Source organism: Salminus brasiliensis, chromosome 11 (genome assembly GCF_030463535.1).
Source record: "Salminus brasiliensis chromosome 11, fSalBra1.hap2, whole genome shotgun sequence".
Classification (NCBI taxonomy): domain Eukaryota; kingdom Metazoa; phylum Chordata; class Actinopteri; order Characiformes; family Bryconidae; genus Salminus; species Salminus brasiliensis.
The window spans coordinates 15,851,198-15,864,756 of record NC_132888.1 but is presented as its reverse complement, the minus strand read 5'-3'; the positions used below and the strand labels follow the sequence as shown (position 1 = coordinate 15,864,756).

The window sequence follows — 13,559 nt, the reverse complement described above, 5'->3', positions numbered from 1 at the left end:
AGTCCAGTAGATATATCTAGAATTGCTTAGAATGTGTATACTTAAGAAAGTAAGTTTGCATTAAAGTAGAAATATTAATAAAGGTTTTTGTATTGAATATTTTATCAGGAGTATCAATACAGTCGTTCAAGTACAGGATTTGGGTATTTTGTTTACCACTAGATAATACAAATAATGTTGTCTGTACATTTTAGGTGCTGCATGATTACAGTTAGATACTTGTGGGACACATTTAAATCCACAGATATAACTGTTGTATGACTAAATATAGATACTCAATAGGTCATCAATTTCCTCATTGACTGACAATTTGACTCTTTTACAAGTTTGTATTTAGCATCAGTTTGCGCTAAACAGATGCACTGTAAAAAATGTATCAGTTCAACCTTCAAACGATTGTGCAAGAGCAAGCTATTGAACTGGTTTTATTAAAGAAAAACATTCTGATTCAAATTAATTCAAAGGAACAAAACACATTTTTATTTCATCAGTACAAACATAGCAAGTTGTTTTAAAACTGTTTAACTTTTACTTTGTTGCACTATTTTTCCATTTTTTACAGTGTGACCCAAATTTTTAAAGTTCTGACCATATTGATAAGCTGCAGTCGCAAATAGCCTACTAATATCTAAACAGTAGTTACATTTAAAAGCACTGAACAGCAGAGGATAGAACAGAAGCTGAAGTGGGGAAAGTGAATAGTAAAGCAAAAAGTAATATATTAGTCCCTGAATAAAAGACACACGCTGCGTCCCCTCTGAAGTGTGATAGGATTGTATGTTTTGAGAAAGGTCGGCTAGTTTAGTCTCGAACCCTCCCTGGCCCAGTGCTGCGTTCATCATGACACAGACTGTTAGTCTTTAGTAATCTCTTCATCTGTGTGGGTTTGTCTCAGTGGCAGGACCTGAGCAGAATGAGAGAGGCGGCTCTCCCTCTGATGACTATGGAGGGTGAAGGAGTTCCTCAAGGTCATACATGCATATCCCTATTCATCTGCATCCGCCTACAGACACCCACTCTTGATTATTTTGTTAGATGTGTGATGGGTGTGGAGAGGATGGAGGTGTGTTTCTGGAATGTTGTGGGGCTTTGCATTTATTTATTTATTTATTTATTGTTGTTGTTGTTGTTTGGCCTCATTTGAATGAAGCCAATTAAGGAATGAAGCTTGTTTAAGGAATGAACCTGAATGAATTCTTCACCCGTCTTATTTCACACTGATTACAGACTCATTTTTAAGCCTTTTTTTGTAAGATGTTCTCTTATCCAAGTGCAAAGACAGTAAGCATTTTTTAAGAACACCTTTAGTGAAATAGGAGATTTTAACCATAAATTTTAAGTGTCTGGGGGTATGGTGATTTGGAGCGATTTATTGTGACATCTAGTGGTAGGTCAAAGTATTTCACTGCTACTTTTTTCCTCAGAGGAGTTTATTTCATGACCACCTCTTATTTCAGTCCACCTCTAGAAAATGCAGCTGTGTCTGTATTGTAATCTAGCATTGTTTAAGTAGAGGTACTATGGTACTAGGTATAGTATAAAGGTCCCATTAGTACAGGCTATATTTAATCTGAATGCTTTGCATTTGCCTACTTAGATCTTATTTTTCACAGGAAAAGTATTTAAGCTGTTCTACCGTATTATTACTTTTAGTTGCTTTCTTCTATTGGTCCAATTGTCATCATGAAAATGTGACACCATATAAAGGACAACTACCAGATTCATTGACTAAATGAGTTGTGCAAATATCTTCAAATATTAATGCTGTGTCCAGGAGGTGGTGGTGACTCTGTATAAATTGCCCTGTTGTTTGAATCAGTCCTCAGCCACTTTTTCAGCCTGAAAAAAACTGAATAACTAGTTCTGGGTTGAAACACAACAGCATTTATTGTACTTGGAGGAACAGCAGTCTTTAGTTTAAAAAATGTACACATGTGGACTTCTGTCTGATACTTCCAGTGTCAACAACAGACCCATTCACAGCTGAATTGTATAGATTCGGTCAAAGCTATGGTGGTGTGTGTTAGGAATGGATTATTCTTGGAGGATCCGTTTGCTGTATACATGACTTTTTGCATATTTCATATAGTGGTCTGAATAAATATTGGCTAGAGTCATTTGTTTGTGCCAGAAGTGGGTCTGCTTTTGATTTGTTTGGATTCAACAGATTTTAGATAATTCTATATACACACCCAGACACACGCTCAGACATATACAAAGACACAAATACTTGGAGCTCTATAAATATGCTGTTTGCAGACTTGACCTTTAAGCTTCAATAGAGAAGAATAGTCTGTCCATGACGGCCCTGAGATTATATCTCCTTAAGCGTGTTTATTTCTAATCTGTTCCCACTCATGTATCTCCTCGGCCAGCTCTGAGGTAATACTTGTCGTGGCTGAGAAACAAAAGGTGCGTTTACCTTTAAATAAAAAGAAGGCCCAATTTATCATGAGTCGCGTGCATCAGTCGTCTAATTAAATGAACTACGCTTTCTGCAGCGTGAGAAATCCTAGCATTAAAAAAAACACATAAATAAAGGTACTCGAAGAGGTAATTCAGAATGAGGACATAGATTAACACTTTTGGGTTCCAGAATAACATTCCATGTTCATAATTTTTTTTTCACTATTTGTTTTTTTTAATATCAGACTGAGAAGAACCTTATTACAATTTAAAGAACCTATAGAACACATAAGTCCTATTCCAAAGAGAGACATTTAGGAACCTTTATTTTAGGAGAACTTTCACAGAAGTCACATAACACTAATCTGAAGGAACTGTGTTTGTTCAGCTTCTGTATTTGGTCAGCACATGGGCCAGTGAGGCTGCCCCCTCTCTGCAAACCTCTGCACTGTCCTTCACAGGAATAGGCTTCTTCTGGAATCAAAGACAAGATCTTTGAGCAACCTACATGGTCTTTTTAGAAGGGAGAATTTCCCATCTATTTTGCAAAGCTGTGGAAACTCGAGCTGAAAATAACCTATCATTACAAGTTTCTAAGCTGAAATGATGCTTTGAGTTATTGACCTTAGTAGACAGACCTTTGTAGAGTGATGTGAAATACCACCAAGATTTAAGATCAGCAGGTCATTGCTTCTGACTGTCTAGCTGGTAATGTTTCAGCAATTATATTTAGATATTATATAAAATATTAATTCCATAACATATAATTTACTACATAGTGTATCATCACTTTGTCATCTTGCCATCTTCACTGAAAAGGTGATATGTTGAATTTGTTTGATTCAAATGTGTGCATAATTTATTTATGAATGAAACACATTACATCACTGTCTTTCAATTTGCTTCATTTTAACAAAATAGATAGAAAATATTAGAAGAAAATAGATATGCAACATGTGTGTTACATGGACATGCAGAAGCATCATAACAGAAGCTTCTTTGGGGTGTATCTAACACGAAATCTTAACACTACAATAAAGTGTGCTTTAAATGTACAGTGTGTGAATGTTTCAGTCGATTGTACAAGAGCAAGCAGCATTACCTCAACACAATTGTTGTCTTTCAGTTATTGACAAGATTTGTAGCCTAACGCAACGTCTCCCTAATGCAAACACATTTGAATAGTGTAAATAGAAAAAACCACTGAGGCCAGATTTCTTGTATAAGTATGACAGACCACATTAAAGTCATCTGAAGTGGTGTAATCATTAAAAACGATTGTGTAGCTTTGTGCTGGGCTGACATGTTTTATATTGGTTGTGCATTTTCTTGCAGCAGGATTTTGGGGGTCGTAGAGAATGGAGAGATATCAGCGAGAAGTCATCTCTACTCCTCAGTGGCTTCATACATTTTCAGCAGACTGCTGAGTGTTCAGTTTCAGCCACTCGCAGATAAAGAACTGAGAGCAATCCTGTGAGAAAGCACACGTTATGAATGCTTATTTTGTTTTCTATGCAGAGAGAGAGAGAGAGAGAGAGAGAGAGAGAGAGAGAGAGAGAGAGAGAGAGAGAGAGAGAGAGAGAAGCCATGTTTACGCTGTTGGATTATTGTTTTTTACTCCAGTTTTAGTATATCCCAGTAGTGAACCCTGGCCCCCTGGCCCTGAGGTAAAGCCCTAGCCTTGCCCACCCTTGCCAACAAACACCACTCGGCGTCACTGCTGCCTATTGATCGCTCATTGACTGATTAGTTTGGACAAATAGTAAGGTCGAGTTGCCCGCTCTGTTAATTGGAGATAACAGTGTTTAACAATGGCCCCTTAATAAAAACGGGGGCTTGTGGTTATTGCGAGGGAAAGAAAAGCGCAGACACAAGAGGGGGATCTCTAATTAGGAGCTGCGAGTCCCGAGTGTGGGGAGGCGCAGTGGCCGGCAGGCAGGCGACAGGCGCCGCGGACTGGACAAAGGCCTGTCTGCTGGCTCCCATCAGGCCATGCTGCACAACTTAACCCTTTAACAAGACAACACACTTTCCCTATTCTCCAACCCTCTCTCTCTTTCTCTCCCGCTCTCTCTCTCTCTCTCTCTCTCTCTCTCTCTCTCTCTCTCTCTCTCTCCTCTCATACACAAACCGAGTTTTCTTGTGTATGAAAAAGGTGGCAGGTGTGTGTGTGTGTGTATGTGTGTGTGTGTGGACAGGAAACAAAGATCCTGACGTCCATGAACAACTGCTAATTGCTATTATGCTCGAAACTCCCAACAGCGCTAGCTGTTTGATTATTATTATTATTATTATTGTTATTATTAATTATTATTATTATTATTATTATTATTATTATTATTAATAATAATAATTATTATTATTATTGCCTTAAAAACAATTCTCGCATAAGAACATTTTACATTTTTACATTTACTTATAAAAGCGCCGCATAACACTATAAACGATTTGTTGATTTACTTTAAAAAATAATAAAATAAAATATCATTGTGGGTAAACGTGTTCAGTTCAGTTAACAGACCAGTTATCTGAACGTGTTTTAAAGTGAATAAAATCCAAATGTAAGGGACTTGGATTCATCTGTTTATCTGAATTAAATCATCACATCCTGCTCTACATTGCAGTAGGAGAAGGTACGCTTTTGGCCGACAGAGGGCGCAGCAGGCTGTGTGTTTTATTAACGCGTGGTTGGGCCAGGGGAGGTCTGTGCAGCCTGGTTCAGTCTGCACAGCTCAGTTCAGTCTGCAACGTTTTAATGAAATGTAAAAGCCAACAGAATATTAATTGATCACTAATCAATTAGCGATCAATTGACAACACGGGTAGGACATGGTATCAGGCATTTTATGTTATGTCTGATTATGTCAGATGTGTGATGGCTATGTTTAGCTTAATTCACTAGTCGTCTTCTCAGGCCTACACGGTGAGCGGTCGTGCACACAGGACCACAGTTAGCCTATACTACACTGAAGTAACTCCACGCCGCCGTCACCAGCCTCACTAACTAGCTGTTAACGTTATTAAAACAGGCGACTGTCTGATGTGGAGTATTTGTCCAACACAGCAAAGTGTTGCAGCCTAGCCCTATAACAAAGCTCCCACAGCAACGAGGCAATTATTTCAACACATTTTATTGAAACTGTGAGAGAATCCAACAACAAAAAAATCCGGACAACCAGCAAATGCGACACGTTCATACACTGAGCTCTGGGCCTGTTCCTGTAGGCTGGGTGGGCGTCAGTCAGTCCGGGAGGAGGAATGTGGCTCTCCTGTGTTGGAGTCGGTGGATTCACCTGAGGCCCGCATTAAGTCCGCTTTGAGGCTCCCAGGATTTTCCAGCCACTACGCAGCGATGGCACACACACACACACACTTCCATTAACGTGTCACAAGCAGATTAAACAGCAAATGCATCACAGATCCAAGTATCTGCTTCAACCCAACAAGCGCTATTAAGTAGCTTCCATTTACAGGATACGTTCATGTAAAATAACAGAAAAAAGCAACAAGTTAAACTCTAAATATTATGTACACGCAAATGTACAGCTTTGAATAAATTAATACCAATTTGCATATTCTTGGATCCTTAGAGCTTATTTACAGAATTATTTTTTTCTTTTAATTACATTAAATAGTTCGCGTACAACTGTCCGCGGGATATCACACACGGTCCACTAACGGTCATTCTCAATCCCTTTTGTAATACACTTGTTTTTATTTATTCATTTTAGAGTTGTTTTGGGTGTAGCTTGGTTGATTTAGACTTTACAAGTGTCATTTGAACCATCGTTCACTTCAACCAGTCGTGAGTATTCGCCTCTTCTAATGCCACTCTGATAAATCACGGATTGATGAGGTTTTCAGCAAGTTCTGCACTGACTCAGTGAGGTTGTGGGAGATTGTCTTCGCATCATTTCCTAGCTCTCTCTCTCTCTCTTCAAGCTTTCCACGCCAAGAGCACCAAGTTCGTTTCTTCCTCTTCGCCTCGTTTTTTGGTTATTTTTTCCTCGTTGACCCCTGTTTGCTATTGCCACTGCGGTCATCCATGCGTTAAAAACAAAAAAGAAGTACAAGAACATCCATCAGAGGAGATCCTGAAGACCTCCCCTGGCGATTCAAGTCATGCCCTGGATAGGTTTGGGAACTCATGATCACTTGGGTGAATCCCTGGTTGGGGACGGCTCTCGCTGGCTCTCCAGGCCGCTCACGAGTCTCTGGATGTTTTGCAGCTCGTTGATGGACTCCTTCAGCGGGGTTTTAGGAGAGCCGTTCCTCTGGACAGAGCCGCCCTTGTGGCCTTGCTGCTGGTCGGGAACGGGACTGGCCTCCCTGCTCCCGGACTTGGAGGAGTCGGACGAGGGGTTGAGGACGCCCGGCAGGCCGGTGGTCAGCAGGTTTGTGCTTTGAGGGATGGACACGGGTAGCTGGTAGGGGCTGAAACGCAGGCGGGGCCGCGAACCGCTCAGGAACGGGTTCCTGGACATGGAGGAGGCGGACGAGCTGGCCGGCAGGGCAGAGGCCGCAGCAGCAGCGGCGGCCATGTACGTGTACGGGTATGGGAAGAGTCCACCGAAGGGTGGCATGGGAATGCCCTGGAAGAAGAAACATGGGTTAAAAACCGAGGGACAAAGAGAGGAGGACCAACACTGGTTTGGATTGGTGGATTGGGGCTAGGCACTTTACATGTACGTGTAAGATAATAAAATGAGCAGACATCAAAACAGCTGAATCAAAAATCGATCTAATGTTACTGTAGATGCCGTGATATAAAACCTAAACCCCCTAAGAACAAGCATGTTAACTCTGAACTGACTCTGAACTCAACCTAATAACCAGAGCTCGACTGTGTTTTACACCCACAAGTTAGATGTTGTCAATATGCAGCATTGCACTGATGTGATACACGTGAGCCCACTGGCTATTATGACTGAGTAACGGAATGCTTCCTTACCTGAGAGGCCAGCATGTGCTGGGACAGATGAAAGGGGAAGGGGCTGGGAGTAGCACCAGCTCCCTGCGCTGCCACGCTGCCATTTTCCAAACCAGCCGCTCCTGATACCGAGGCCAGCAAATGTCCCATTCCCATAGCAGAGAATGCCCCAGGCGCCATGGCAAACTGTCCAGGGTGGAAGAGCAGGGGCTGTCCGGTGTTCAGAGGGTTAAAGAACTGTTGACTGTGCAGGCCCGAGAGCGCCAGGCTCTGCAGGTGTCCCGCTCCGAAATGCGAGGGGCTCTCAGTCTGTACCATGAGTGGAGAGAAGCTCTCTTTACTCCCGCTCAGACCCCCGCTGTCCGCGTCCTTCTTTGACGACTCCGAATCCTTCCTGTGCTTCTGCTCCAGTTTGTCTTTGTCATGGTTCCCTGCGTTAAATATGGAGTCGTTGGCCTTTCTCGAATCCGAGTAGTCTTCTTTCTTGTCTAGGTTGGACCTCTCTCTCGGCCGCTCCTCGCACCTCGGGCTGAACGGTGAAGGGGGCTTGGGACCAGGACTGCTCGATTCGCCACAACGCTCCTCCTGTGGGTCTGTTTCATGCTCACTGTCAGAGCATGCTTTATCCTCTGTGAAAAGACAAAAAATAACGGTGTTTAGAGAACTACTGAGTGACTGCAGTGTTTTTCTATTACAATATGTCAACGTTATCTTTGGTGTTAATAATATAGTAAACAATAATATAAAACAATATATAGGAGTGTTAAACAACACCTGCCACACAGCATACAGGCCTTATGTTATGAAGGATTATTTTAAGACTCGTTTTGCATTTAAGCAAAAGTTAGGGTCCTGTATGAGGTTGTCCGGCTGGTTCTGTTCATTCAGAACTTGCTAGTTCAGAGTGGTTTTATGTATAAACATTTAAAATGTATTGAGGAGTATTTTATTTAACGAAACAAGCTGTATCCTCATAATAGCTAGTAGCTCATTGTAGTTAGGTAACATCCTAGCCTAAGGGCATAGCAATCAATACAGTATCACTGCAAAATATTAAACATATGCCAGACGGATGGAAATAACAACTCGACGAAATCCCTATATTCAGCTACTTCTTCAGATCGAATATTAGACACATTACACGCGGGCTATATCTTTTATATAAAACCCAAATCTTTGCTATTAGCCCGCATCTTCATGACCCACAGTAAGCCTTAGATTACTGTGTTAAAGTAAGCCTTAGATAAAGCCATCTCTAAATGTCACAAAGGAAATTGAATAGAAATGTTAATGTAATTTTACTTAGCAGTAGTCTAATTCAGGCTGAAATATAAGATAATAAAGGGTGCCTAATGAACACTGGAGCATCCAGTCATTTATATGTAATTTCAGTAGACGCGTTTTTCTTATTTAGTGTGGGTGTTCATATGATAGCAAGATTAGTGGCTAAGTGAGACTACCTCTGGCGCTGCGGGTGAACGTGAGCGGACTGGACGCTGGTCTGAGGGGGGAGTGGGCGTTCTCTCTCCCGCTGGCAGGCTCTCCTGAGGAGGCATCAGAGTCTCCACCGTCCCGGTCCACTTTACACTGACCCACATCATACATGTGCAATGAGGGGAGAGTTAACTGTTTCCTGCAGAACAGATAGAAAAAGCAGCCTCACAGATTAAACACCGACCTCACTGACATGTTAAAAAGAAAACGGAGAGGTGGGAAATAATAGTGGAATAAAGTGGGATTATTTTGTTAATAGCATAAATAACAGAGGAGATCCAATCCTACCTTTTTTCTCTCCTTCCATTTCCCGTGTCTCTGAAGCCTTTGGCAAAAGGATTGTTATCGATTTTCAGCTGTGTAATCTGAAGACAAAAGAAAACGTGTTATTATTATTATTATTATTATTATTATTATTTTGCGAATTTGTGTATAAATATTCGTATTATTATTATTGCCATTATAATTATATAGGAATTTTATTTCGTGCTTTGCTTTGCTAAGCTCTCGATTATTTAATTATCCACACAATCTACTGATAAAACTACGTTTTAGAACTATTCCTTTGTGACATTTGAATTATTAAAGAATATTTAATGAATAGTAAGGATATATTAATAACTCCCTGGAGAACATTTCCTGTGGAAAACATTTCCTTTTTTTTTTATTTGTCACAAACTAGTAGGCTAGTAGATAATATAGAAACCAGGGGGAAAATAATACTCATTAATATACGATTGGAATAAAAAAGTGAATCAGTGTAATTATTGTTTTAGGAGATTAGAGTGTCGTACTGTAAGTATATGTTTTACACTATAGGCTAATCAGGGGTAACCGAGTGTAGGCATTGCTTTTTTGCTGCAGTTTGATAGCAGGAACTCCCGGACAGAGAATGTAGCTTAATGCTGTACTAATCGATTGTGACTCTATGCCATAAACTTTACGATAGCGACAAGCCCAGTAGGCCCCTCAGACATGGACCCCAATTAATATGAGCACTGAGGGTGTAGTTGCCTGTAGAAGAGGATTTGATGCATGCTAACGGCTAAAACGCATACAGAAGCTACATGCCCACCAAAAACAGTGGAATGCGAAAGAAGGCCTGTAATTAAACCTAGCTGCCAATGACTGACTAACAGTCACAAAGACGCAGCGTAAAAATAAATAAACCAATGAAATCATAATTCAATCAAATCCAAATAATATCAAACCAAAAGTATAAAAAAAAATTAAGTTGATTTCAGTATGATCTTCAATATGAAGATCTAAATTGCTTAAAGGGACAGACAAAAGTCGCAGGAGTAGCCACTTATTCCAGGGACAATAAAAAAAAAAAGGAAATGTCTGTTTAAGTCTGGTTTATCCAGGCGTCAGTCTGACAAATCTTGTCATTGCAAATAATTGTTCCTTTTTAAAGCAAATGTCTGGCTACGTACCTTGTCATTTTGATAGGCAGTGACAGCAATGAATTCGGTCTCGGGAAACACATATGTCCTGAAAGTGCTGTAGGGAAGCTTCAGAATATCGTTGGCCCTCACGATATGGAACCTAGGCTGGTATTTATGCATCGAATTCAGTATAGTCTGAGAACAAAACAGAGAGATAGAGAGAGAATTAATTAGCAAAATGCTTCTCAACACAGGCTACATACCAAACACCACTTTACACTGACCATAAACGAACTACTGATATAAACATCACATCACGATAATGCAATCCTGCTAGGCCTATTGTATAGGATCAAATGACAACGGGCCTGTAAAAGCAGTGTAATATCACACAGAAAGCAAATGCTTAGGTGGTGCAGGCCTAAACACGATGGAGTAGTCTTAAAGTAGCTACAAACAACAACAGAAACCCTTGTCAAAGGCATGCATGTAAATTGCCTATATGCATCCTGTCTGATTTGTTTACGAGGAAGGTCGCAGAGGGCGCGTGTTACACTCGACTGTACACGCGGCTGAGCGCTGGACTTTTTCATTCGCCACCATGTTTTAAAATGTCTATCATCGCTTGGAGAGCCTGTTGCCTTCAGCGGGGCCAACGTTATACAGTTTCCCCTTTAGGTGGCTTGAGAGCCTGGTCCTTTCATTATAGCTCGATTCCAGATCTACTTCCCTCTCCTGCCCTAATTTCTGTCACTTTTCCACCCTGAACTACGCATGGCTCTGCGCCTCTGCCATAAACCATATCCTACAACAGAGGCCAAGAAAAGCTCAGGATGAAGTGTTCACATTACATAACTCCGCTGACAATAACAGCATTATTCACAACTTTAAAATGACTCACAAGATCCGAGTGTGTGTGTAAAGGGGGGAATCCGAATTGTACAGTAAAGACAAACCGATATCAATAGAAATAAAAGTGACCTGTATTACTATACCGGAGGAATCAATAGAAACATTGCTGGCAAAATAAATGAATAAATAAATGGCCTTAAGCGCCGTGTCTGTGTAACATGTCTGTCAAACCACAACCATCTAACCATCTGTCCAAAAGAGAGCCCTAGCAGTGCAGTTAAACAGGCTACTTACAAATCCGTGCTTGTCCGAAATGTTGTTGGTCAGCTTGAGTTTATGAAAGGCGACAGGCTTGGCCATCCACTGCTCTCCTGTAGCAGGGCTGTCCGGGTGGATGTACATGCGCTTGGGCATCTCCGGGTCGGCCTTGCCCGCCACCATCCAGCGCGAGTTGTGGAACTTATAGCGGCAGTCATCGGCAGCGACGATGTCCATTAATAAAATATACTTGGCTTTTTTATCCAGACCGTTTATTCGGACCTTAAAGGGTGGAAACATTCTCCTGTAGGAAAAAGACGTGTGTTTACATTATATTACATTACAGTATTAACAACATTACAGTAACAACTACAGTGGTACAATCTTATTGTATTATTTTCACCCGCAATGAGCCAGTCAGGCTAATTAATTATAAAGTGTTTTTATATGTGTTTATGTGTTTGTTATTAACACACACACACACACACACATACACATACACACACACACACACACATATATATATATATATATATATAAAGCACAGTTTTAAAAATAATTGACCTATGTTCAGTGAATTTATGGACGACAATAACTCATTTAGAACCAGCGTCTGAAAGTGTCAGCTTGTTCAAAAAACGTGCTAAGCTAATCTTATTCTCTCAATACAAGCCTCTAAATAATTATTTTTTTTCCTCCTCGTACAGAATTCAGACAATTGCTGTATATAGGTTGTGTTCACACAGGCCTGTAAAAACAATGCAAAATTGTGTACCAGGCCTTCTATAATCGGTTTCTTTCTAAACAACGAAATGTATCACTTGTGTGTGATGTGACTTCCACGTTGTGCTGTCTCTGTACAACCTTCACGTAAACGTTTTTTTTTATTATCTCACTACATCGGCTTTATTACATTTAAGAAGACTGACTGGTAAATAAACAGCGGGGGAAACGAGAAATGTGGAAGAGTGAACAACGGAGCGATTAAAGTTGGGCCTAAAGAAAACAAACGTCCACTGACCGAAACTACGGGAAATGAAAAATGCATGTAATTGTGTAAATGTGAGAATTCAACATTCCAGTGTACCAATGAGATCTAAAATACAGTGACAGTAAGTGATCTGAAATTACCTGCCAGATTTCGTAATAACCATTTCTGTTCCTAATTTGTGGAACTGGTCCCATAGATCCTTGGCTTCCAGTGTGACTTTCGGGTCGTCCTCCACCTCCTCATCGGGTTCGAGGCTCTTGAGGCTGCGGAGGTGAGCCGCCTGATGGTGGCTGAGCGCCGGATGGAGCCCCGGCTCGGCCGCCCCGGCCAGCGCGTGCTCCGTGATGGGCTTGGTGAGAGCGCCGGGAGGCAAAGCCAGCGCGGGGAAGAAGGAGGGCTGCGCGGCCGCCAGGAACGCTGACATGGGGAAGTCGGTGGGCCGGTGAGCGTGGAAAGGGTGGTAAGCCATGGCAGTGCCCGAAAAAACTGGATCTCTCATCGGTGCATCCAAAACTCGCCGAGGGGAAATGGGATCGGGGGGCTGTGTTGTTTTTCCTCGCGTATTCCAGAGGAGCAGAGCTAGGACTGCGCCGTCGTCTCGCCGAGCAGGAGCGGGAGGTAGGCTGGCCCTGTTTTTCTGAAGCGCGTTGCAAAAGTGAGTGTGTATGTGTGTGTGTGTGTGTGTGTGTGGAAAAAGGGCGACGGAGGGACGTGAAAGAGCGAGTAAAGGCGGAGTGGCAGAGGGAAAGAGAGGAGAGGAGGGGTGGTGGGGGGTTCACCGCTTCAGCCTCCGCGGACACTCCGAATACTACCAGTCAAAGTGAACGTAGCGAAAATTGCAGAGTAGACTTTGGGGGTCCCCCTTTTTTTCCTCCCTGCTGCCGTCCTCCTGGTAGAAAAAATGAACAAGACCCCTCTTTTCGACGCCGATGCCCATCCGAGCTCGAGCACAAGATCTAGAGAACTCGCTCACATCCAACCTCTGTCCGAATGCAACTGTCTCCCACGTCCTTCCTGCTTGGGCTCCCAGCACTAATGAACCAAGCCCCCTTGATTGCTGATTTTACGCTTTCTGGACCAATTGTGGCTCTCTATAGGCGTGGTTTTGACAGCTCGGGCCAGGCCTGAGAAGGAGGGGGGATGAGGGAGGTGAAGGGGAGGGAAGGAGGAGGAGGGGGGCGGACGGGAAAGGTGTCGGAAGCATTAGCAGTAAGAAAACATGTCAACAGAATAAAATATT

The 13,559-nt window shown here is 42.0% G+C and overlaps 1 protein-coding gene across 1 annotated transcript; it reads right to left on the bottom strand.

Annotated features, from left to right (window-relative positions):
* Nucleotides 1–6,464: 6,464 nt before the first annotated feature.
* On the bottom strand, nt 6,465–12,900 carry tbx2b (T-box transcription factor 2b). The gene is made up of 7 exons (XM_072691946.1): nt 12,460–12,900; nt 11,365–11,632; nt 10,267–10,413; nt 9,119–9,195; nt 8,797–8,969; nt 7,358–7,965; nt 6,465–6,998 (listed from the first exon to the last, which is right to left on the bottom strand). The coding sequence occupies exons 1-7, from the start codon at nt 12,816–12,818 to the stop codon at nt 6,558–6,560; spliced, it is 2,073 nt and encodes a 690-aa protein (XP_072548047.1). The 5' UTR covers nt 12,819–12,900; the 3' UTR covers nt 6,465–6,557.
* Between the last annotated feature and the right edge of the window lie 659 nt (nt 12,901–13,559).